The following is a 27,678-nucleotide window of genomic DNA, read 5'->3' on the forward strand; positions in this document are numbered from 1 at the left end:
GTATATTGAGTTGGAGAAACTCCGAAGAACACTTAAAAAACAACACAATGTTTAAATTTACAAAAAAAACTAGCGCTTGGAAACAGATCTGATATAGATTATGAAGATCTATTCCATGAGTTAGAATAATAATTGTTACCAATATTTTTTTTAAAATATAGACACAACTCCACTCGATATTTTAAGCTATATTTATAATATATCCTAAAATAATTTACTCTTAGAGTATCTCTATTATAATATTTCTACATGTCTAAGGGTAATATTTGACCTTTCCAGTAACAATAGCTGAAGGAGAAAGGTCTTTTTCTAAACTTAAATTGATAAAAAATAATTGGCTTTAATAAGTAGAGAAAAACAAGTAAATAGTAAATAGATATCACCGCAGCAATAAAAACTTTTTTCTACGGCCGTGCTTAAACAGCCACTTTCTAGCATGCATTTCGTTTCCGAAAGTTGCACTTTCCCGCACAGCGTGCGGGAAAGTAGAATGCCTTCTAATATGGCATTATAATATACGATAATACATGCCATAAACTAATATTTAGATATTATTTACTAATTTATTTCAAATGTATCTTATTGTGTTAATGTTTTAATGAAATTAACGCAATAATTCGATAAAATAAAATTATTTTGACATAATATTTAAAAGTAAAATCAGTAGACAATTACAATGGTTTTAAATCGTCGTCATGGAAACCAATATCGTCGTCGTGGTAACCCATTATATTGAAAGTTTGGTTTTGACAACCTTGTCAAAGAATTAATTTGTGTATTTTCACTCCTAAATAAAAATTGATATGACTTTATTTTTTGTGACTTTTTTCCAAACGTACGGCCCTAGAAAAAATATTGTTTCTAACTCATGCGGAAAGTGTCTTCCCCGCACTCTACTGCTTGCGCGAACTCCGCTACCGCGTCGTTCGGGTCAACGGCAGTCTCGTGCGTTAAAGTATCACTTTCCGCACTAGTTAGGAAAATAACTATTTCCAACTTAAAAGCTAGAAAAGTTGACTTTAATATACCTACTTTAAAAGAGTATGGTATAGTTTTAAAAGATTGACCTCTTTTGAATATAATGATGTTTTTTAATACATAAGGTGGGCCAAAAAAAAAACAGTCCACCTCGATATTTGGCAGTAGTTATTAGATTTTAAGGAAATGGGGAAACATTTCGATTTTTATTTTTATATTGCAATTTTTTAGCATATGTTGTATAATGGTAACGCCATCACAACCATTTTTTTAATGGGAATAGGGGTCGTACGTAGCTCATTTGAAAGGATGTTCAATTCCCTATTCAGTAATATAAACATTAATATCACTATTTATACGGGGTGGCCAAAAAAAGAATTTTTGAATTCAATAAATTGACGCAAAAAGAAGAATGTATGTAATTTATTTAACTCAAAATACATTGTACTGCTGTCAGAAAATAGAAAAAAAAATGTTTATTTCACAAATAAACGTTTCTTTTCGCTTAAATGAAATCACAAACAGCCTCCCACCTACCTCTTAGCAGTTTGAACATTTCATTTAAGCGAGAAGCAATGTTTATTTGCCAAAAAAAACATGTTTTTCTATTTTCTGCAGCAATAAAATGTATTTCGTGTTAAAAAAATTACATAGATTCTTCTTTTTCTGTCAATTAATTTAATTCAAAAATGATTTTTTTGTCCACCCTGTATAAATAATGATATTAATGTTTATATTTCTGAATAGAGAATTGAACATCCTTTCAAATGCGCTACCACACACGACCCCAATTCCCATTTAAAAAAATCATCGATAACGTCATCACGCCCAGATGAATGGCGTCACTAGTATGAAATATATATCAAAAAATTGTAATTTAAAAATAAAAATCGACCTGTTTCGGCATTTCCTTAAAATCTAATAACTACTGCCAAATATCGAGGTGGGCTGTTTTTTTGGCCCACCCTGTATAAATAAAGAAAGCCAACATAATTAATTTTAATTTTAGCGTACCTATAACCTATATAATCATCTGAAAAAAGGAGGCGCAAAGATGAGTCTTGCACCCCGGCGCCGTGTATGGTTAAAGCGCTGGTTTCCTCGAAAGCGGCACCGACAAACTGCGACCGTAGCACTGCGATGAATTACGTCAGATGACGGTATGTCAATGACAATGGAATGTGCAAACTCAGCAATCGGTGGCTTCCAACGTTTCCTTGGAAACTACCGCTATTATCTGGCATGGTACAGTTTTTTATGACGTCATTCATCGCAGTGTTACAGTCGCAGTTTGTCGACACCGCTTTCGAGGAAACCAGCGCTTTAGACGGCCCTGAGTTCAGCCAAACGTCATCCAGGACATGAGCACGCTACAGCTGCAGTTTAAGGCCGATTTTTAGTGTTAACCGTTAGAAGATAAACAAAAAGTACAGCAACTGAATTGGATAACATTAAAGGACGTTATCCATTTGTTATACTTGAGAAAGGTACCTCTAGGAATAATTAAAACAATCGAAAACATCTACCAGAACACAATAAAGTATCTAACTCACCCAATTGAAGCCGGCAATGGGATAAGATAGGGGGATTCCTTGAGTCCTTTATTATTCAACCTGATCATGGACGAAATAATAAAAAAAGTAAGAACTAAAAAACGATACCAAATGGGAGAAAACAACTTACAATAATCTGCTATGTAGACGATGCAATACTAATATCTCAAACTGAAGATGATTTACAACGTATGCTGCACCAATTTAATATATACGCCAGAAAATTTCAACTTGTTAATTTCCCCAAAAAAGTCAAAATGCATGGTTATAACAGGAGATCCAATAAGATGTAAATTAAAACTAGAAGGTCAGATAATAGAACAAGTGATGCAGTTTAAATACCTAGGCATCACACTAGAGCTATGGAAGGCTCGGAGCAGAAGTGGAAGATCAAGTAAATAGAGCAAACAGAGCCGCAGGTTGCCTGAATGACCACAATATGGAGAAATAACAATATCGGAAAAGAAATAAAAGGCAGAATTTACAAAGCAGTCATCAGACCAATAATGACATACGCGGCAGAAACACGACCCGACACACAGAGGACAAAAATATTGCTGAAAACAGCGGAGATGAAAACCCTTAGAAAAATCAATGGTAAGACTCTATGGGACAGAGCTAGAAATACAGATATACGACGGAGATAAAAGGTGGATAACATTAATAACTGGGTAAGAAAGAGATGAATAGAATGAAATGACCAGATAAGCAGAATGACAATAAATAGGGTAATCACGACAGCGAGAGACGATTCCCCAATAAGAAGGCGATCAGTGGGAAGAGCACGAAAACGATGGAACAACTTACTGGAGGCACATTGAAAGAACAAACAGAGTCATGTCTATACAAAAGAAGAAGAAAAAAAAAGAAGAAGAAGAAGAAGAAGAAGAAGAAGAATTGGATAGCGACTTGCAGCTGGCACACCACGTATTCATAGGTCGTTATATTGTAAGGAATCGTCTCCAACAAGCCAATCTCCAGTTGAAGGCCATCGATATATCCACATATCTCTAGAGGCAATCGCACTACAAGATTAGAGCTGTGTTAAGAATATCAGAATTGGGATAGAAATGATTGGGCTACAGTTTTTTTCTCCGACGAATCTAGATTTGGATTTCATCCAGATGTTCGTCGAGTAAAATTGTGGAGACGATCTGGAAATGTAGAAAGCTTAAGACATGTCAAGGGAGTTTACACATACATAGGTAGTACAGTAATCAAATACAGTAGTACAGTAGTCAAATGAATACAGGTAGTACAGTAGTCAAATGAAGAATTTGACAGACAGCCTGTAGAGTCAACGGAAACAGTAGCAGCAATGGTCACCAAAGTAACAAACGAGGAAGTGACTCAAGCGCTTCAAAAAATAAAGAAAGGAAAAGCGGTAGGATCAGATGATATTCCTGGGGAAGTATGGAGAGCATTGGGAGAGACAGAAACAAGGTAGCTAGCAGGTCTCTTTAATAGAATTTTGGAAGTTGGACAAATGCCAGACGAATGGAGCAGCAGTAAACTGGTACCCGTTTACAAAAACAACGGAGATATACAACAATGTACAAACTACAGGGCTATAAAACTACTTAGCCACACCATGAAAATATAGGAAAGAGTAATTGTTAGACGGATACGTGAAGAGACCGAAATATCCGAGAATCAATTTGGCTTTATGCAGGGCAGATCAATAACAGATGCACTTTTCATTATAAGGCAGTTGATGGAAAAATACAGAAGTAAATAAACAAACGCTCACATGGTATTCATTGATCTTGAGAAAGCATACGATAGAGTTCCTCGAGAGATTCTGTGGTGGGCACTCAATAAGAAAGGAGTCCCTGGTGAATATGTAAAGATTGTGAGGGATATGTATGAGGGAGTAACGACTAGTGTTAGGACAGGTGTGGGAGAGACTGATAAATTTCATGTGAAAGTAGGATAGCACCAAGGCTCTGTGCTTAGTCCGTATTTATTCCCATTAATTTTGGACCAGATAACAGCGAAACTACAGGGTAATATTCCATGGTGTTTAATGTATGCTGATGATGTCGTGTTAGTAGGAAATAGTGAGAGAGACTTAGAACAAAAACTGGAACAATGGAGGCAAGCTCTGGATGAAAAAGGTTTAAAACTTAGTAGGATAAAAACAGAGTATTTGGAATGTTCACTTAAAGATGGAATTACTACAAATAAAATGGTATCTATGGATGGTGAACTTATTGTAAAAAGCAATAGTTTTAAGTACCTGGGATCGGTATTACACAATAATGGAGAAATAGATGGAGATGCATGCAGTAGAATTAGGGCTGGATGGATGAAGTGGAAAGAAGCGAGTGGTATGTTGTGTGACAGAAAAATTCCAACGAAGCTGAAGGGAAACTTCTATAAAACAGCCATAAGACCGGCTATGATGTACGGAACTGAATGTTGGGCAGTGAAAAAGAAAGAGGAAAAACTAATACATGTGGCGGAAATGAGAATGCTTACATGGATGAGTGGAGTGACAAAGAAGGATAACATTAGAAATGAGTATATTAGGGGAAGTCTAGGTGTGGCACCAATTTATGCCAAAACGAAAGAGCATAGGTTAAGATGGTTTGGTCATGTTCAACGTCGAGACGTTAATCACCCAATACAAAGAATAGCTGAAGTGCAGATTCCTGGAAGGAGTAGGAAAGAAAGACCAAAGAAGAGCTGGGGGGAGACGATAAGGCAGGACATATTGGTAAAGGGGATTAACATTGATATGACCCAAGATAGAATTGTATGGAGAAATGCAATTAGGGAAGCCGACCCCGCATAGGGATAAGGCAAAGAGAATGATGATGATGATGATGAGGTAGTACAGTAATCGTTGGCAGAGTGGACTTCGGTTTTACAGACCGCTTCCTTACAGCTTAGCGGTATCTTGACATCATTCTTCAACCTATCGTTCGTTTTCTGTTGCTGTTGGTCAAAATTTTCACCTCGTGCATGATAATACTCGTCCACAAGTCGCACGTCTAAAGACAGACTGGATTTTCAACGAAGGTATTGATGTGTTGCCTTGGCTATAAATTGACCTTAGATTAAAACTTAATAAATTGGGTTAAACCTTAATATTTTGAGCCCAGGAATCTATAGTTAAAATATTTCCAATTATTAATGAAAAACCCTGTATACGACACATTTACGAACATTTGAAGTAAAGAAACACAGACTTACTCACAATCATTTAATAATACTTCGACGACCGGTTTCGATCTCTACAATATTCAGATCATCTTCAGGGCGGCGTTACAAGTAGTTAAATGCTACAATTAAAGAAAGCCAGAGTTAGAACATTGTCCGGTTGTATCAAAATGCAAATATAAAGCCCAAAAATTTTTGAAAGGTATGTAACTGTTACATTTCAGAACAACAAACTGGTACATACGTATGCACACATATGAGAAACAGGTACTCATAAGCACGCATACGCACATAGATGCATGCGGTTTATGACTATTTGTTAAATTAAGTTAAATTTTAAAATTATCAAAAATTTTCTAAAAAACTAAAAAACTATATCATTTTGATCCACTTACATGCCGTTAAAAGGGATGCTTTGTAAGTTCATCCATAACATGTTTAAACGTCCAGATTATGCTAATAGCATAGCTAGGTGAGGGACTGGGTAAGCGGACATGCTTCGTAGGTCAAAAGCATGTCTAACTCTCGCTTTTTTTAATTGTAGCATCTAACTACTTGTAACGCCGACCTGAAGATGATCTGAATATTGTAGAGATCGAAACCGGTCGTCGAAGTATTATTAAATGATTGTGAGTTAGTCTGTGTTTCTTTACTTCATTTAAAATGAACTCACATATGCAACCCATTCAACTTTTACGAACATTCCTTTAAAATTACTATTCTAGTTAGAAATGCATCAATTGATCCAAATAATGACATAACCCAGACATCCAGAGTGAAAGTTATCCTCCAACACCAAATTGTTCTATATGGTCCACATAATGTTCAAAAAAAAGTCACACCATTTTGAGCGTCGGGTTTGGTGGGAAGAGGAAGAGAAATCGGTAAATTCGTAGTTTTTTACGTTTTTCGTCAATATTTCTAAAACTATGTGGTTCAGCATGAACAGCCTTGTATAAAAAATGTTCTACATTAAATTTGAAATAAAAAGACCCTATGCATAATCCTTCTAAAATGTACGGTTTCAAAGTTACGGAGGTAGTATAATATAATTGGTCCAAAAAAAGGCCTAACCCAGACATCCAAAGTAAAAGTTTTCCTCCAACACCAAATTGTTCTATATGGTCCACATATTGTTCAGTAAAAAGTTACCCCATTTTGAGCGTCCGGTTTGAGAGGGAGATGAGGGAGAAGTCGGTAAATTGATAGTTTTTTTAAGTTTTTCGTCAATATTTCTAAAACTATGCTTTAGCGTAAACAATGTTATATACAAAAATGTTTTTCATAAAATTTTAAAACAAAAAAGGTCCTATACATAATTGTTATAAAATCAACGGTTCCAGAGTTGCGGAGGGTGAAAAGTGGGGTTTTTCGATACTTTTTATATTGTTTGGGCAATTGACGATGATTTTGGGAGGTGAGGTTGAGGTTTCTTCAAGGGTTTATCACTAACACACCATCGGTCACTAAAATCGCAAATTTTATTTACAAAACACAATCCTGTTAAAGAAAATTTCTTTCATCAGTAATAATATTATGTATATATTGCCCAAAAAATATAAAAAGTATCGAAAACCTCCACTATTCACCCTCCGTAACTCCGAAAACGTTGATTTTATAACAATTATGTATAGAACCTTTTTTGTTTTGAATTATACGTAGAAATTTTTTGTATAGAACATTGTTTACCCTAAAACACAGTTTTAGAAATATTGACGAAATACGTAAAAAAACTACTAACTTACCGACTTCTCCCCCATCTCCCCCCAAACCGGACGCTCAAAATGGTGTAACTTTTTCTAAACAATATATGGACCATATAGAACAATTTGGTGTTGAAGGAAAACTTTTACTTTGGATGTCTGGGTTAGGCCTTTTTTGGACCAATTATACTATATTACCTCCGTAACTTTGGAACCGTTTATTTATAACCTATATTACGTCTGTAACTTTTTTATTTCAAATTTAATTTAGAACATCTTAGGTTGTTCAATGTTCATGCTAAACCGCCTAGTTTTATAAATATTGAAGAAAAACGTAAAAAACTACGAATTTACCGATTTCTCCCCCTCCACCCCCCAAACCCGACGCTCAAAATGGTGTGACTTTTTTCTGAACATTATGTGGACCATATAGAATAATTTGTTGTTGGAGGATAACTTTCAATTTGGATGTCTGGTGGGTCTAGTTATACCATACTATATTACCATAATATTTTTTAAATTACAAATTATAGCCAGCTACTGCATAATTTTTAAGCGACCATATTATTAAACCACAACATAAATTTTACATTAACTTACCTCTAATATTATGAAAAGATGCTTTATCAATTTAATCACTGTTTCCAGTACATTAAATTTGAAATTTAATACTGCACTGTAGGTAATTGTCTATTTAACGTATATTAGTAAGTCTTTATAGTAAGTACATGATGACGGTAATAGGTACATTAATTTTAAATTTAATAATGTTATATAGTATAATTACAGTCGGAAAAATGAAAGAATACCTATGAACGAACATATAAAACACGCTGTATTTTCCTGTCACCGTGTCACAAAGAAAATTGTCCAGTGCAAGTACATGTAACAATAATTATTACGCACGGTTAAGTCATTTTAATATAATTCTTTAAAAAAATTATCAAATTAATTATATTTTTACAAATTGGAAATTAATCAAGAACAATAAAGCTATCTTATATGTAGTTATAATAAAAAGAAATAAAATATATGACCAAAAGTACGGTGTTATATTACAATTTTACCTATATAACTCTCAAATTCTAAATGATGTTTCATTCAAAAAATCTCAAAAATTTAATTCAAATGATACGACGTCTCAAGACAGGTAATTTTTGAAAACTTTTTAGTTTTACAGAATTACTCCCAATTTAAGAGGGTATTACTCAAGTTTGAACAGATATATTACAATTTGATAAGTGTTTTTTTAAATTTTAAGATGCACTAAATTTTAAGATGTCTTAAAATGCACTAAATTATTTTATTCTGCACATGAAATAAACAACTTCTATTTGAAAAAATTAAAAAAGATAAAAAAATGTAAGACAAAAACCGAAAATATCAGTTAAAAAATGTTTGTACAAAGTCATCAAAACTTTTTTCTGTACAACTTAAGTACATTTAATAATAAGCTTAAAAATAATAGATGTTAAAAAAAAATTTTTTCAACTCTTATACAGAATGTCTGCGTTACTTGGAACCTATTAATATCTACTATTCTATTATCAGTTTAAAATAGTTATCACAATTGTAATGAAATGATATTGGATATCCGTAATTTGAGAAAAACTTACTCTTTACTCTTTAACGAATTTCATATTTTTGACATACCTCGTATAAAATTGATAAAATTTGATATCTGATGGTTGAGTTTTAGGTTTTCAACCATGCAGATCTTTTTACGAAGAATAACTTTTTTCCGTAAAATTGATAAAAAAATTTCCGATATGGTTCCTAGTTATGCAGACAAACTGTAGGGAGCTAAAAACAATTTTTTTTTAATTTTTAAATTGTAATGCCATATTCGGATTCAACATATTCAAATACAAAATGGACACAAATTTGATAAAAGTAAAAAAATGATGAGATCAACGATATTTTTAAAATTATATATACAAAACAATTGCGCAAAATTCCAGATGCTGAATCAACAGTTATACATGAATCTACAAAGAGTAGGGTACTCTTACTCTCCCCACCAATTTAAATTCCATTACTAGTATTACCAAAGTATTACTGTAACTTCATCATTTTCTGACTTATAGTGTTTTACAGTAAAAAAAAATAATTTTTGATAAACAAATTAAATAACTTTTAAACTGTTTGACCAATTGCTTTGAAATTTAGGGTATGATTTAAGCACCAGAAGTCTCAGCATTCCGTGTAATAAGAAGGTTCTAATTTAATTTTTACATAAGTTATGAATATTTATAAAAACTCAAAATTTATGATTCATTTTACAATTATCTAAGCAACCAATGAGGATAGACATATTTAGCGAACGCCATATTGAATTTTTTTATACGATTTATGAGTTTCATACTCTCAAATTTGTTTAAAATGCTTCACTTTTTGGTAATAGACGAAAAAAGCGAAAATTTACCGTTTTTTGATCTTCATTTGTTTATAATTATGTATATCATTAAAATCGGCTGCAGGAAACATATAGGTTATTAGTGATTATTACAGATGTCCATACTACTCAAAAAATTTGTTTTCGGCCTGGAGGGGAATGTGTCACCAACAGGATATTTTGTTTCCTTATTTCTCTGAACTAGACGGCGACGGTCAACCACCATTTTATCCCTTATGGCATTTTGTGCACTGAAGATGTCATATGAGTTGGTAAATTATTAGATAAATTTGTATTTGATTGACAATTGAATTAGCCTTTTCTATAACTGTATTCATATTTTATTTAGAAAATACTCTAAATCAGTTTAATATCTCTTAGTTAAGATTAGTATAAGAGGATTGCTTACTCTTATAAATAAATTTACAATAATGTTTCTTTTTAGAATTCCAGTTTAGACATAAGCAGATTTGACCGAAATTTTATATACAGAACCCTCTGTATACCTAAATTGTTTATAGAAAATAAATCGAAGCTGTACTCCTATTCATCCACCCTAGTTAATCAAGACATAGAGCGATTTCAATTAAGTGCACAAATTGAAGATGCTACCTGCAAAAAAATAAAATTGGAAATGAATGTGTACGATATAATTTGTTTGTAAGTATTTATTGGAACATCATTTAAACTCATAAGTCATATGGCCATTGAAACGCGTCTGCTAAACATCATTAGTTTTTTTATTTTACACTTTATGCGCTAGAGTATGTTATCTGTGTATAGCGTGTGACGATAATATGTATAATTTTATCGTCTAGAGTTTAGGTTAGAGTATGCAAATGAATTAAGTAAAACATGTTTTTGTACCGTCTCGGACGATATAAAAGACAGAACAAAAAGCCTGGTTGATTATTATTCTTGGAACGTTGATCGAAGAATAATAAACAACAACGAGGTATAAGAGGTGAGTTATCCCAAGCATTTCCCCCCATCGTTTTGGTGCGTTGAACGAATCCGACGGTTTTCCTTTTACCTATCGTTATGCGAGCGGTGATCGTATTTCCCTACATGTCTTTTGAGATGTCCCCTCCTTATAAGCCTATTTCATTTTAATAAAAATAGTTCCTAATCCAGGCGATCGTCCATATTATTCATTCATGTACCAAATATCGTCACATCGACCCGAACCGAAAGTTCGATGCGTATATTATAAATATATTTAATTAACGAAATTAACGATTAATTAAGGCTAATTATCTTATATTTTTGATTCTAAATAAAAATGTCTTAAAAAGCGAACCATTCTCTTCGACTGAATTTTGTTACACGGAGCATCAAATAGAACGGTTACAAGTGGAGTATTTTCTCAGTTGACAGAGTCTAGTTATCAGCTCTGTGGTCGTCCTCATCAATCGTATGCCAAGATTTATTAGAAAATTATTTTTCAACGTTGGTTCATTATTGACGAGTAGAGATGGAACACCTAGAATGGTATAAACGGAGCTTCAGCACAACAGAAGGAGAGTTCTACTCTCCTTCTTTACATCTGTTAATAGTGAAAGATATTGCCTAAAGGCCAACGGGGTTCTTAACGTATTGATTTAAGACCAACCGTCGTGTCGCAGCGATTAAGTATTGATTATTCGCTGAGCCGTTCCTTACCGGCCGGGGTAGTGATTAGTCTGTCCCATCTCATCCCATCACCAATCACCAGTAGGTCTTAGCTTCATCAGCCTTCGATGGAATCGGAATTTTATTTTTATTGCGAAAAGAAGTTGATTTTATTTTGTCTTATTATATCTGAGTCTGGTGTCTAACAGTGTTACCCGTCACAAATTGGCGCCCGAGCAGAAGTAAAACGTTACGTTACAGAAGTAAAGCGCTACAGCCTCTAGATTATCTATTTTGCCTGTTTTCTATGAAACCATTTATTCTTTTCGTCCTGTAGCTCTCCTTATGAGTGTTTTGGTGTAAACCATCAGCGCAGATACTTCAGCTTGGAACTCTGTGTGATGGCCCAAACTGTACCACTGGCTAAGATTAATTATTGTAAGACTGCTGATCTGGTTCCACGTACAGCTTTAGATCTCTAGTTAACTATTAGTACGTCCTTTAAAGCTAAAATATTGCACAACCTCTAAATTTTAAAGAACCGCTTGGATTGACATGAAATTTAGCGTACACGTAGCTAAGAAGTTAAAGAAAAAAGTAATATTGTGCCGATGTGTGCTTTTGCCCTAGGGGTGAGTTTCACCCCTTTTGGGGGTGAAAAATATATGTTCGAAATAAGTCCGGAAATGGATAAAATGACTAATTCTAAGCAACTTATGTTTAATAAAGTTTTTTCATCAAGTTAATTTTAATTTTATTTTTAAACTTATCGAGTTATTTGCGAGTGAATATGTTAATTTTTCTACAAAATAACCACGTTTTCAGACGGTTTTTCGCAAATAACTCAAAATGTAAGTATTTGATCGAAAAAAATTCTTATAAAAAATACAGCACCTAAAAAAGTGAAAAATATGTAGTATAGTATAGTTGATCCAAAAGATGGCATAACCCAGACATCCAAAGTGAAAGTTATCCTTCAACACCAAATTGTTCTATATGATCCACACAATGTCCAGAAAAAAGTCACACCATTTTGAGCGTCGGGTTTGGGGGGAGAGAGGGGAGAAATCGGTAAATTCGTAGTTTTTTAAGTTTTTCGCCAATATTTCTAAAACTATGCGGTTCAGCATGAACAACCCTCTATACAAAATTGTTCTACATTAAATTTGAAATAAAAAAGGTCCTATGCATAATCTTTCTAAAATGAATGGTTCCAAAGTTACGGAGGTAATATAGTATAACTGGTCCAAAAAAAAGGCCTAACCCAAACATCCAAAGTAAAAGTTTTCCTCCAACACCAGAATGTTCTATATGGTCCACATATTGTTCAGTAAAAAGTTACACCATTTTGAGCGTCCGGTTTGGGAGGGAGATGGGAGAGAAACCGGTAAATTAGTAGTTTTTTTACGTTTTTCGTCAATATTTCTAAAACTATGCTTTAGCGTAAACAATCTTATATACTAAAATGTTCTACATAAAATTTAAAACAAAAAAGGTTTTATACATAATTGTTATAAAATCAACGGTTCCAGAGTTACGGATGGTGAAAATTGGAGGTTTTCGATACTTTTTATATTTTTTGGGCAATATTTATGATATAACTATACCAAAAACCCAGACATCCAAAGTGAAAGTTATCCTCCAACACCAAATTGTTCTATATGGTCCACATAATGTTCAGAAAAAAAGTCACACCATTTTGAGCGTCGGGTTTGGGGGGGCGAGAGGGGGAGAAATCGGTAAATATAAAAAGTATCAAAAACCTCCACATTTCACCCTCCGTAACTCTGAAACCGTTGATTTTATAACAATTATGTATAGAACCTTTTTTGTTTTAAATTTTATGTAGAACATTTTTCTATAGAACATTCCTTACGCTAGAACATAGTTTTAGAAATATTGACGAAAAACATAAAAAAACTACTAATTTACCGAATTCTCCCCCGTCTCCCCCCCAAACCAGACGCTCAAAATGGTGTAACTTTTTACTGAACAATATGTGGACCATATAGAACAATTTGGTGTTGAAGGAAAACTTTTACTTTGGATGTCTGGGTTAGGCCTATTTTTGGACCAATTATACTATACTACCTCCGTAACTTTGGAACCGTTCATTTTAGAAGGGTTATGCATAGGGCCTTTTTTATTTCAAATTTAATGTAGAACAATTTTGTGTAGAGGGTTGATCATGCTTAACTGCTTAGTTTTAGAAATATAGAACAATTTGGTGTTGGAGGATAACTTTCACTTTGGATGTCTGGGTTTGGGTCTAACTATACCATACTAACGGTGTATATATTAGGTCACTATACATAGCAGAAGCAGAGTTGTAGCTAATGAAGAATAAGTTCATATTCGTCAAATTCCAAATCGAATACTTTAACGTGCCATAACCAAAAAACGAAGCACTTTTTTGGGGAAAACTAATTTTAACTTTTTTAAATTGTTTAAAAAATGTTTAATTGTGTTTAAAAAAAAATTTAGCATCAAAAGTAAGCAAGTTATTCTCAAAATAAAGTTGGTCCCTTTTTTTTGGTAATAAATCGGGAAAATCAACCCCCTAATTAGCATTTCAAATGAACTTAATTGTTACCATTTCACAAGTTTTTTACGCGCGTATGTATTGATCATATGATCTGTAAGTTTCATCGGTTCAAAGTCCTTATTTTTGAAAGAGCTGTAGTTAAAAGGGCTTGAACGAATCACTTATCACGAGCGTATGCAAATTTAAAAACACCGAATCTTAACCAATTTTTGTCTTACAGAAAAACAAATAAATACAAAATGTTCAGAAAAGTAAAGCCTACTTTTTTTATTGTTTAAGATTTTTGATATCTCTAAAAATTTTTAAGTTATTTTGAAAAAAAGTATTTTTTTAAATTAAAATTTTGAAAAATTTTACTTTAAAACCAAATTTGTTCAAAAAATAAATTGTGAAGCGTATAAAAACAGAATTAAAGCTTTTTTTAAACACTTTAAAAAATTGTAATGTGTTTCCGCCAAGAATGCTTCTTTATTTGGATATTTAACATTGAATTATTCTATTTGGAATTTTTCGAATATGAACCTATTTTTTATTCGCTATAACTCTGCTTTTGCTAGGTATGGAGACCTAATGTATACACCGTTTTTTTCACTTTTTTATAGGCTATAGTTTTGCTAAGAATATTTTTTTCGACAGAATGCTTAGGTTTTGAGTTATTTTGGAAAAACCGTCTAAAAACGTGGATATTTTGTTGAAAAATGAACCTATTCACTTGCAAATAACTCGAAAAATATTGATTTGGTGAAAAAAACTCTATAGAAAAAAAGTTGCTTAAAATTAGTCAGATTATCCATTTCGGGACATATCTTGGACATATATTTTTTCACTCCCGAGATGGGGTGAAACTCACCCCAGGGCAAAAGCACACATCGGCACCATATCACTTTTTTTTCTTTGACATGTTAGCTATGCCTGTGCCAAATTAGATGTGAATCCAAGTGGTTATTTAAAATTTACAGCAAAAACCGTGATAGAATGTACTATTATACTAATTGATCTATGTTCATATAGGAGATTATTTTTTTATTAGACGATATGAATTTTTGAAAAATATTAATCAATTATTATTTTCGTATTAACATGTTGGTATATTTTTAGGGCTGTACTAGTATTTTACCATATACTGGTAATATTGGCTACATGTAAAGGAAAAATTTACGAGAAGAAAAACGGTGAGTCTAATTTTTAAGTTTAAAAGTAGGTATCCTAAATTGGCAATTGTGATCGGTTTTTGAATTTGGTTGACAGTCTAATAAATCAGTTCTCAACATGATTTTCCAGACTAAAACATTTATTGGTTCGTTTATGTAGTAGTTTCAAGAAAAAATATATCAGCTTATGTATTATAGATCAAATATTTTAATATTTAGATCTTAAGATGAAAACCGCATTCTAAATTTTCAAATTGACAAAAAAGGGTGACAAAACAGAATAAGTTTTAGAACAAGTATTATTAATATATTGGAGGAAGTCAAGGCCACGAATTAAATAAAAAAGAAATGCCAAAATAAGAAATCATAGGTTAAGATGGTTTAGTCATGTTCAAAGTCGAGAAGTTAAACACCCATAATGAAGAATTGCTGACCTGCGGGGTCCAGGGTGGGGCAGACTAAAGAAATCCTGGAGGAGACGCTGAGACATTAACTGTCGGTATAGCGGATTTCTTTTGATATTACTGAAGATGAAAAGTTAAGAAAAATGTAATTAGAAAAGCCGATTCCGAATAGGATAGGCAAACCAAATGATGATGATAATAACTAAGAAACAAGTAAAAAAAGTCTTTCTTCTTCTTCTTTTTTGAAGATATTCTTCTTTAGCGGCGAATCTATTGAGGGTAAAATTTGATTTACCACGCGCATGCGCACACCGACAGTATGGTATTAGTGGTTATACGGGCTCTGATTGGGTGTTGAAATTTTGAAATGATCTGTCAATAATTGTTCAATATGGAGGTTATCGGTAAACAAAAATATTGTACAATATTAGTTTTTATTGATGTGTGGACAGAAATAAAATAAAATTTATAATTATAGTGAGTTTTTAAATAGTTTTGAAAAGCCGCAGGTACGTAATTCTAAATGTTTCAGTTGGAAATACCTAATAGTTTCAATACCTATCTATTAGGAAAATGTAAACAAAATAATGTAGTTACCTATTAGTAGGCAATGCTTTAATTTACATAATCTGATTACGAACAAACTTTCTAAAAATCTTCATCTCATATATTGTTTTCTTACACTATACTTTGTTGTATTTTATTTCGACAAAAATCAAACTAATGATTTTATTAAATTCATATAAATTTATGGTGTAAACGTTTAATTTGTGTATATTCCGATATGACGTACACGCGGATGTGGTCTAGTTTGAAATGCCGCGGCATGCCGTCAGCTTTCGTACAGCGCGGTAGAATAAGTGAAGTGAGTTCGAGCCCCAAGCAAGTTATTATTTTTTTATTTTTTTTATAGATTTTATGATTGTAAGTACTATATTATTATATAATTTTTGAAGATATTCTTCTTTTTTGAAAGTGGTAGATAAGAAAGTTAGTTTGATTTTTAAATAAAATAAGTACAAATAACCTTTTAAGTATATTTACTTCGTTTAAATTACCTGTAATAGAAGAATATCTTCTTTTGTGCGTACAAAGTACACACACATTCTTTTTTCTTCTTCTTCTTCTTCTTATTTTACTCCTCTCAGAGATTGGAAATCATCAAGGCTATCCTGACCTTTTTTACCGCTGACCTAAAGAGATCATTAGTGGTGCGGTCACTCTCTCAAATTCCGCAACCATGAACATTTACGGCCTGGATTCCGTTTTCCTTCTATTTTTCCTTGCATTATATTTTGAAGAAATGCGTATTTATGTCCTCTTATCAGGTGACCCAAATATTCGAGTTTTCTTCGTTTTATCGTTACCAAAAAAAAAGTTCAGAAATATAATGGTACCTACATTCCATGTCAAATCACTCAGGCAAAAATTTTGGATCTCCAATTTTTCTGAAATTTGGTGTATAGCTTGTGCAGGACGTAAAAATAAGATATTTAGGGTCAAAAACTCTTCTTCTTCTTTTTTCTCAAAATGTTATTATATGCGATTTTACAGTGATTTGGTGTTTATTTTAATAGAAGGGACTCAAAAATGTCATTATATGGCATTATGACAAGTTATTTTGATTCAAAACAAGTTTTTGATCAAATTTTATAGTGTAGAAAACGTTAAAATACCGTTCTTATTACATTTTCCTCCATTCTCAAAATACATCATATTCGATTTGGCTGAAAATTTAGCCACAGATAGCAAAAACATAGGAGTTTAAGCGGTTAGAAGGATTTGAATTATAATACAATACCAAAAAAGTTACATGCAATAATATCAGACTCAAAAGTATATTTGTCCAGTCGGGATAGCATTTTACCTTGCATGCCGAGCTGCCAAAAATTTTATTTTTCTAATCTTTAAGGGGGTCAATAGTAGCCCAAATTTAAAATCGCGGATGAATTCCTCCGTTATGTTAGCCAATATCTAGATTTTAAAGGAGAACCGTTTTTGCAATATATCCGCCATTTTTAACTTTTCGACAAAAATGAAAAAAACTGAAATTATTTTTAACAATTTTTGTCGTGATGTCGATATTTTCCGAGTTAATTGTACTTACAGTAGACGCCTATATTTTTGACAATGATATTGCATGTAATTTTTTGGTATTTTAATATAATTCAAATCCTTCTAGCCACTTAAAGTCCTATGTTTTAGTTATCTGTGGGCAAATGTTCAGCCAAATCTATTATGATATATGTATTTTGGGAATGGAGGAAAATGTAAAAAACGGTATTTTAACGTCTTCTACACTATATCAGTTTCAAAAACTTATTTTGAATCAAATCAGAAACTTGTTTTGAATCAAAATAAATTGTTATAATAACACATAATGACATTTTTGAGGCCTTTCTATTAAAATATTATGTTTTCCATTGATACTTTATGATAGAAAATGCAAATTCGTTTAAATAAATACCAAATCGCTGTAAAATCGCTTAAAATAATATTTTGAGAAAAAACAAAAGAAGAAGAAGAAGAAGAAGAAAAAGAAGAAGAAGAAGACATTTCGACCTTAAATGTGTTATTTATACATCCCGCCGATGCTATATATTAATTTTCAGACAAATCGGAGATCCAAATGGAATCACCCATATAGATAAAAAAAAAACTTGAATGTAGCTGGATTTACTGCAGCAATTATAGGGCTATTATTATTTGCCTATCAACAATTTTACAGTTATTTAAAATAATACCTCTCTTGAAAAAGGGAGACAAATTGGAATCGTAGAATTACACAGGATTATTAAACACAAAAATAAAATTAACACCCAAATTGACAACAAATAAACTGAATGGAATTATAATACCATTATTAGGACAACTATTAGGTCATTATAATACAACAAATCGGCATATCTAGCCGATTAGGAGAACATAAGATGAGCTAAATAATCAAACTGAATCTAATCTGGCAGTAACGTAAGACTGGGGAATTCCCTGTGTCCTCTAGTGTTCAACTGTTCATAGATGAACAAATGAAACAAGTAAGAACTATAAAAGGAGAGAGAAACAACTTAAGGTATTCTGCTTTGCATACGACGCAATACTAATCTCACAAAGTTTAGATGCTTTACAACGTATGCTTCAACAATTTAATATAACAGACAGAAAATTGAACATATTAATTTTTCAAAAAAAAAACAAGATACCTGGTTATAACAGCAAATCCATTAAGATGTAATTTGGAGCTGGAGTGTCAGATAATAAAACAAGTAATGTAGTTTAAATATCTAGGCATCACATTATCTAGCTGCCTAATAAGGGTAAGAACAGAACAAGTGGGTCGAGGTAGAGGTGTAGGTCGCGGTGAATGCTACTAGTTAAGTCGCGGTCGATGTCGACAGTACATAGCAAGGAGGTCACCTGCGCTGTCAGTCAAGCTAGAACCACTATCAAGTGAAGTATTTTAATGAGATTTGAATGACAAAAAGACTGTGCTTTTGCGATGTTGTGTCAGTCAAGTGATGATAGTGATGAAATGCCAGCTGTAAATAATCAGATTCTCCTTCGTATTTCAAAAATTTACTGAATTTAATTACTTTAGAAATTCAAAAATAAACTAAATACGAAAAAGGGATTATATAAAAGTATCAACTCAGATAGCGCAGGTAATAAAACCTTGGCTTCGAACAACGGATCAATCACAGGAAAGCATCCTTGCAGGCCGCGCAGTAGACATCCATGTAAAACAAACTCATTTTATTTTCAAAAGCATCGATGTACACCTGCTGGATTCCATCGCGCTAAACCTCCACCGTGACTTACCTGCTCTGTTCTCTTCCATTCACTACAATGTGTTTGTTTTACATGGATATTGATATCGACCGCGACCTACACATCCACCTCCACCGCGACCGACTTCTTCTGTTCTTCCCCTTTTAAAGCTCTACACAGAATTGGAAGATGAAGTAAGTAGAGCAAATAGAGCCGCAGGTTTCTTGAATTAGCCAATATGACTAAGAATATCGGCTGATACAAAACAAATATTAGACCAATAATGACATACGTGGCAGAAACATGACCTAACAGAAGAAAACAAAAATATTGCTAGAAACAGCAGAGAGATAAAATCCCTTAGAAAAATCAATGCAAAGACTCTATGGGAGAGCTAGAAATATAAATATATGAAGGAAACGCAACGTGCAGGAGATCAAGAGCTGGCTAAGAAATAGAATAGTGGAGTAGAATGAGAATGACAACAATAAAGTAATAAAGACGCCGAAAGGCAGTTCCACAATAATTGTAAAATGGAAATCGATCAGTGGGAAGACCACAATAAACATGGAACGACAACTTAGAAGCACATTAAAAACCACAGAGTCATGTTTACACAAAAAGAAGGAGAAGGTTTATAACTAAGAAAATACTAATAGAGGAGGGGAGATTTTAATCGCGTACTGGGTCTAAACATTAATAGAGATAAAAAGGAAAAAATTCCTCTCATTGGCTGTATACCATAATAAAAAATTACTAAGGAAGTAAAAAAACTTCTCTTGTAGGTAGATGTTATATCAATTTATTAATCCACTGGATCTGAAGTAAGTAACCACATGTTTTAATTTTTTCCTAAGTTTTAACAGTAAAATTTCAACTTTGCCTTTTTATACAGTGGTTTACTTATTTTAGGTTTCAACCTGATGATGGACTGTGTTTCAAAATGTTATGAAAACTGCAGGAAATATGAAAACTGAGTTGTAAAAAAAATAGAATTTAAAAATTATGTTTCCACAAGCTTTGCACAATATCGCTTACCTGGAAATCGGTGATGTTTAGGATATGGTAAACTTGTAGATCCAATGGGTGACTCAATTCTGGACTCCTTCCATGGAATTCGCGATGCACGTGGAACGCGGGACGGTACCGTCAAGATCACGAATGGGAGTACCTTTTTCGTTGAAAGCTTGAAGCGAAATCACAGTAGTGGTACCTTGTCCTTAAAGTACTTAACGCATGTCCAGTTTTATACATGCGTACCGAAAGCGATAAGCTTTGAGCTTGTGGATAATTTTAAAAATTGACATTAAGAAGGTTATTCCGCGTCATTTTACAGGGGGCATACCAAAATAACTAAATATAATTAAATTGTCTAAAGCTTATTCTACCCGAAAATAAATAAATAGTAGAATCATAGCAATATTAAAATAAAGAAGTAAGGATTCCCGAACATTCACCCCGCCAAAACGAATGTTTTCAAAGTAAGAGAGAAAGAAAAAAAAATAAAACTAAAGTTAAACTCAATTAAACTTAATTAAAAAAGGCAGTTACATTGCCTAATTGCCTGGAAGAGGACAAATCTTGACCACCGGTCATTTCATCGTGCCGCGAGAAGTTTTGACTTCGACAACGCGAATTACATCATCCTGTCCCGGAAATACGTTAACAATACGACCAAGTTCCCATTGCAAAATAGCTTGCTGATCATTCTTAATAACTACCAGATCCCCTTTAGAAACCGGAGGAGACTGTTTAGTCCACTTGTGTCTTTGTTCAAGAGTGTTAATATACTCTAAAAACCAACGTTTCCAGAAATCGCTTTGGATACGTTGCAGTAGCTGCCAACGACTTAGTTTGTTAAGACTTAAATGCTCTAAATTGGGTTCAGGAATCGGATTATTTAACGATTCGAAAATCAGAAAATGTCCAGGCGTAAGTGGCTGCAGATCATTAGGATCTGAGCTAATGGGACACAAGGGACGAGAATTTAGAATAGCCTCGACTTGTGTTAGAACTGTATAGAATTCTTCAAAGGTTAAAATTTGATTTCCCATAACTCGGTAAAAATATGATTTAAATGACTTGACGCCAGCCTCGGCCAATCCATTTAAATGCGGAGAAGCGGGAGGATTAAAATTCCAAGAAATGTCTAATTTTTGTGCTGTAATTTAAGCAAGTTCTATTAATTGATTATTAGCACCCTTAAAATTAGTGCCCTGATCACTTACAATATGATTGCACCTACCCCTTCGGGCAATGAAACGTCTAAAAGCTGCTAAGAATGACTCTGAACTAAGATCAGATGTGGCCTCCAAATGAATGGCCTTAGTAGCGGTACAAACAAATAAACAGACATAACCCTTAAAAGTTTTTGCTCCTCTGTGTTTGCTCATCAAAAGCGAAAATGGACCAGCGAAATCAATGCAAACTGATGAGAATGCCTTTAACTGAGAAACGCGGAACGAGGGTAAATCAGCCATATACGGATTATATGACTTGGGTTTAGAACGAAAACATGTAATACATCTAGATAAACATTTATAAATTGCTGCTTTAGGGGATAAGATCCAATATTGTTGAAGCAACAAGTATTGCAAAGTCTTTAAACCAGGATGAAAATATGAGCTGTGAACTGATTCTATTATTAATTCTGTCAGTCTGTGTGTTTTGGGCAAAGGGATAGGATGTTTAATGTCATAACTAAAAGAAGATCTTTTAAGCCGACCACCAACTCTAAGTAAACCATCTGGGTCCACAAATGGGGCCAATTTACGAAAAGGTTTTGACAGTAACTGATTTTGATTAATCTTAAGAAAAATATCAGAAAAAACATCCAGCTGAACATATCGAATGATCGGTATAAGTGAAGAATTTATTTCCTGAGCAGTAAGGATTTTGTTTTCGTTGAGTCTTTGTTTAGACCTAGAATTTTTTATAAACCTTATAACATAAGCTAAAATTCTTTGAATTTTAAGCAAAGAAGACAATCGGTTAAGTCAATTAAATAGAAAATTGTCACTATTAACTGTCACCGCAAGTGCAACTTGTTTTTCCTCCTTTTGGATCTCTATTGATAAATCAGAGTAAGATTCAGTTGCAGGCTGACAGGGCCAAGTGGTTCTAGGCATAGAAAGAAAAGGAGGGCCTGACCACCACATAGAAGTATTTAGAAGTTGAAGCGGACTTTGACCACGACTTGCATAATCGGCAGGATTCTGTGAAGACGCCACATGATGCCAACTAGAATTAGGGACAGTTTCTTGTATATGACTTACTCTGTTAGCTATAAAAGTCTTCCATCGACTTGGTGAAGAAGACAACCAAGCCAAAGTTATCATAGAATCTGACCACGCATATACAGCGTCAAACATTATGAAGCCCTCATAACTTCTTTGAACAAAATTAATTAAGTTAGCCAGAAGAACTGCTGCCAAAAGCTCCAAACGAGCAATAGACTGGGTCTTTAATGGAGCAACCTTGCACTTAGCGCTAACCAAAAAGGTTTTGATATTACCAGTGGTTTCTTCAATTCGAAAGTAAACAACACTAGCATAACCTACTTGAGAGGCGTCACAAAAGCCATGTAACTCGACGCGAGATATGGCTTCAGAACCCAAATAACGAGCAATTTTAATATCAGCGAGATTTGGTAATTCCGTTTTGAATTTTGTCCAAATTTCGGTAATCTCGTCGGATAAGATTTCATCCCAAGGGACATTGAGCTCCCACAATCTTTGTAGCAGACGTTTTGCAAACAGAAGACAGGGTGAAATAAATCCGAGAGGATCAAAAATCCTACTAATTTCAGACAAAATGTGTCTCTTTGTACAAGAGCGATCAAAAGGGACATAGGAATAGGAAAATATGTCTGATGACGGATCCCATTTTAATCCCAACAGTTTGATGAATGAAGGTTCGTCCTTATCAAAACTATAAGATGAGTTCTGACAATCGGAAGCAGAAAGATGAGTAATTAGATCAGGGTGATTACTAGCCCATTTTCCAAGTTCAAAACCTCCTCTTTTCATAACTGCGATTAAGTCAAATTGAAGAGTCAAGGCTGAGGGAATATCATTAGCTCCCAGTAAACCATCGTCCATATAAAATTGAGTTCTTAAAGCTTTAGCTACATGAGGATAATTATTTTCTTCAGAAGCTGCGAGTTCATACAAGGTACGTAATGCCAAATATGGTGAAGAAGATATACCATATGTCACAGTGCGTAAATGATACTCCTGAAGAGGTTCGGATAGGGAGAAACGCCATAGAATACGTTGATAGTCCCAATAGTCGGCAATCACATTAATTTGTCTGTACATCTGCTTAATGTCGCAAACAAAGACATAGGCATAAAATCGAAATCTAAGTAAAAGACTAGCAATGTCCTTCTGAAGCTTTGGACCTACAAGTAAGGTGTCATTTAGAGATACACCGTTTATGTCACGCAAACTTGCATCAAAGACTACCCTTATTTTAGATACAATCTCGAATTCGGAAATTTGTTCCTTAAATATAGCATGATGGGCGATATAATAGGCCGAAGGAGAATGGTTATGCTCTGTAGGAACGAGAGACATGTGACCCTTATTTAAATAATCTTGCCTAAAATCACAATATTTTGTGCGTAAATCAGGATTTTTTCTAAAACGATTTTCAAGCATCGAAAAACGTCGATGGGCTTGAGAATAAGTATCAAGAAATTTAGGTTTTACTTGACGAAAAGGTAACGGGACAAAAAATCGACCTGTAGAATCTCTAAGAGTTAAAGACTTATATATTTCTTCACATTTTTTATCTTCAGAGGATAAAGGTAAGGATTTAGAAATCTCCTCAAGCTCCCAAAATTTTCTTAATTGCGTGTCAATATTTGTTTCAAGAGACATATGACAATTAACAAGAGTATTTATAGAAGAATCATTAGGGAGGCAATTTACTTTACCTTGAAGAACGTATCCAAAAACAGTTTCTAATGCCACTGGTTGATTTGGATTTCCAAAAATTCTACCCGATTTTAAAATAAACGGAGTGAGTTCTGCACCAACTAACATGTCTATAGGACCAGGTATGTGGAACTTAGGATCTGCCAATTTTAAAGTTTGAAGATGTGTCAACTCAGAAGGATTAATTAGGAATTTTGGCTGATTTGAACATACTTTAGGAAGAACAATGGCTTCAAATGAAAATGTTGGATCGATTTGTCCACACGGTTTCATTGTGCACTGCACTATACCACTGTTTGCAGCCAATGATATTCCATTGAGACCTTCAACAGGAATCGAAAAATTTCTTTTTGAAAGGCCAAGACGTTGAACACAAGATTCAGAAATAAAATTCGCCATAGAACCTGTATCAAGAAGAATTCGTATTGTGGTAAAGTTACCTCGAATATCCTTTACTTCCGCTTCACAGGTTGACAATAAAATAGTTGATTGAGGAAGTGATAAGGTGCTTGTAATACAGTCAGAATTGATGTAAGTATTTACAAGGGTATTGGTAATCGAAGAACTAGTAGACGGGTTGCAACCCACTGACGGACCAACAGAGGGGTTGGAAGAAGTAACCTGAACGTTTGAATTCTGCTCAGAAGCTGTATCGTTTGATTTTTTATCAAAGTGCAATGTTGTATGATGGGGGAATTTGCAAACACGACATTTATGAGATGACACACAATTCCTCATAGAGTGTGGCGAAACTAAACAATTAACGCAAAGTTTGTGTTATTTGGCAATAGAAAACCTCTCTTGAGGGGATTTAGAAAGAAATATTCCGCACTTATATAAGGCATGAGGCGAAGAACATAAGATGCACTTAGCCTGCTCAACTGAATTAGGGCTGGATTCCACCAGAAAACTAGATACGTGTTTTTTATTGTTCACCTTTGGATTGTGAGATGACGAAGCAATATACTGAACAGACTCCAGTGCGATGCATTGTCTATCTAAAAACGACATTAATTGCCTATAAGTTGGCAATTCCTGGCTAAGGCTATGTTCCAGTTCAAAATTGGTTCTGGTTTTTGAATCTAATTTATTAAGAAGCATGTTAAATAGCAAAAAATCCTAATGATCTACAGGCAACTTCATTACCCTGAGAGCAGCAACATTTTCTGAAAAGACACTTAATAATTTTCTTAGTTCAAAAGAATTTGCCTTTGAAATTGAGGGAACATTAAAAATTTCATTATAATAGTGGCTAGCTAAGATACGTGTATTTTTATATCTTTTTTCCAGCTTTTCGGATGCTACAGTATAATTGCCCTCAGTAAGAGGAATGCCTTTGATTAAAGCTAGGGGTTCATTACCCAAAGAAGTAAGCAGATACTGAAACTTTTCAACATTAGATATGTCAGGATTATTGTGGATTAGACTGTTAAAGACATCAAAATATGTAGGAAAATCTTTATAAGAACCTTCGAAACGCATCAAGGAAAGCTTTGAAAGGTTTACGACACTTCTACGGTTAGAAGAATTAGAATTATCTACAGTAGACATGTTTGCCGCTTGAGAAGATGAGTCATTCAACAAAAAATCATGTTTTAGTGATAAAACTCCATAAAAGGCTTTATCAGCATTTGATCTCATCTCATCATAGGAAGAAAATTCATCATCATTGATTAATGAAATAACAGTGTTATGATTACTTTGAAATTCATTATAAGTGCCATCAATAGCATTGGCTCTAGCAAGAAATTCAGGCTTTAAAGACTCATCATTCGAAACTTTAAGGCCACACTCATAAGTTTCTTGTAATCGTTTAAAAGCAGTAGTTCGCTTTAAATTGGCTTTTGTTAATTTATCAGACATGTTAGAAAGTTAATTTAACAAATTAATATTCTAATAAAATTTACTTAAATGTGATTGATTTGTATTCTAAATAGCGAATAAAAAATTTATTAATCAAAGACACAAGTGGTTTAAATAATAAACGTAATTCAAATAATAATTGTTTTGTTATAAATAAGCGAACAACAGCAAGTAACTTTATTTATCAAAATCGACATAAAAATAAACAAGAAAACCTAATTAACATGAACCCATCAAATTAACCGATAATAATAATTAGCGACAGGTTTAGAAAAGCAAAAACTAGAAAGCGATGTACCGTTCAATTTCTCGATTCAAAAATATGTGCGAGAATTTACTTTAGGTATCGTATTGTAAAGTTTTTAAAAGTTACAAAAAAGTGACTGTTAATAAAAAGCCTATAACGTTTGTCGTTTATAGAAGCTTACAAGGTTTAAAAATGACGAAAAATAAGCTTATATTATGTAAAATAAATAGAAAAAAGGCTCAAAATCCGGCTCGAAGGACCAAAATGTTTCAAAATGTTATGAAAACTGCGGGAAATATGAAAACTGAGTTGTAAAAAAAATAGAATTTAAAAATTATGTTTCCACAAGCTTTGCACAATATCGCTTACCTGGAAATCGGTGATGTTTAGGATATGGTAAACTTGTAGATCCAATGGGTGACTCAATTCTGGACTCCTTCCATGGAATTCGCGATGCACGTGGAACGCGGGACGGTACCGTCAAGATCACGAAAGGGAGTACCTTTTTCGTTGAAAGCTTGAAGCGAAATCACAGTAGTGGTACCTTGTCCTTAAAGTACTTAACGCATGTCCAGTTTTATACATGCGTACCGAAAGCGATAAGCTTTGAGCTTGTGGATAATTTTAAAAATTGACATTAAGAAGGTTATTCCGCGTCATTTTACAGGGGGCATACCAAAATAACTAAATATAATTAAATTGTCTAAAGCTTATTCTACCCGAAAATAAATAAATAGTAGAATCATAGCAATATTAAAATAAAGAAATAAGGATTCCCGAACAGACTGATTAGTCCGAAAACGTTTGTTTTGTACTAGTGATGTACCCATTTTAATCCAACTTGGACCTTTTTTTGGAAAAATTTTAATAAATTTATATACCATCTACCTACAAGAGAAGTTTTTTTACTTCCTTAGTAATTAATAGAGATAACTACCAAATATTTTTTTTTAATTTAGCATTAAAAATTCCACCATTCATCAATAGTTTGGTTATCGAACTATAACATATTTTATTGTTTTAGGTCTAAAATGTATAATTTCAAAATTATCGTTGGTTCATACGTGGAAATTAAGATCAAAAGTACCTGACACTAGAGATTTCAAAAACTTAAGGAATATGAACGGAAGTCGCGTTTTAGCTATGTTATTTATAATTTTTATTCACCTTGCAATAGCTTATAACACAAGTTTTATATCGAAACCGGAAATATACGAACATGTAAGTAAGATATTCGATACAGTTTTAATTACTAGCATATGGGTACTATTTAAGGTAATTATTGCGTGTAGGTATAACTAAAGGGTTTAATTTAAAAAAAAAATTCTTCTTGGTGTGCGTAGCCGTGACGAATGTTA

The 27,678-nt window shown here is 33.4% G+C and overlaps 1 protein-coding gene across 2 annotated transcripts in view; it reads left to right on the forward strand.

Moving 5' to 3' along the window:
• LOC114339774 (O-acyltransferase like protein-like) overlaps positions 1–27,678 on the forward strand; it is a 191,377-nt gene that overhangs the window by 19,521 nt on the left and 144,178 nt on the right. Inside the window, exon 3 of one of the 2 annotated variants that reach the window (XM_050649812.1) lies at positions 10,240–10,454. The exons of the other annotated variant lie outside the window; for it this stretch is intronic. Within the exon in view, the coding sequence (XP_050505769.1) occupies positions 10,240–10,454 (215 nt within the window). The remainder of the gene's footprint in view (positions 1–10,239; positions 10,455–27,678) is intronic. 2 annotated transcript variants of the gene reach the window in all.

Source organism: Diabrotica virgifera, chromosome 4 (genome assembly GCF_917563875.1).
Source record: "Diabrotica virgifera virgifera chromosome 4, PGI_DIABVI_V3a".
NCBI classification, from domain to species: domain Eukaryota; kingdom Metazoa; phylum Arthropoda; class Insecta; order Coleoptera; family Chrysomelidae; genus Diabrotica; species Diabrotica virgifera.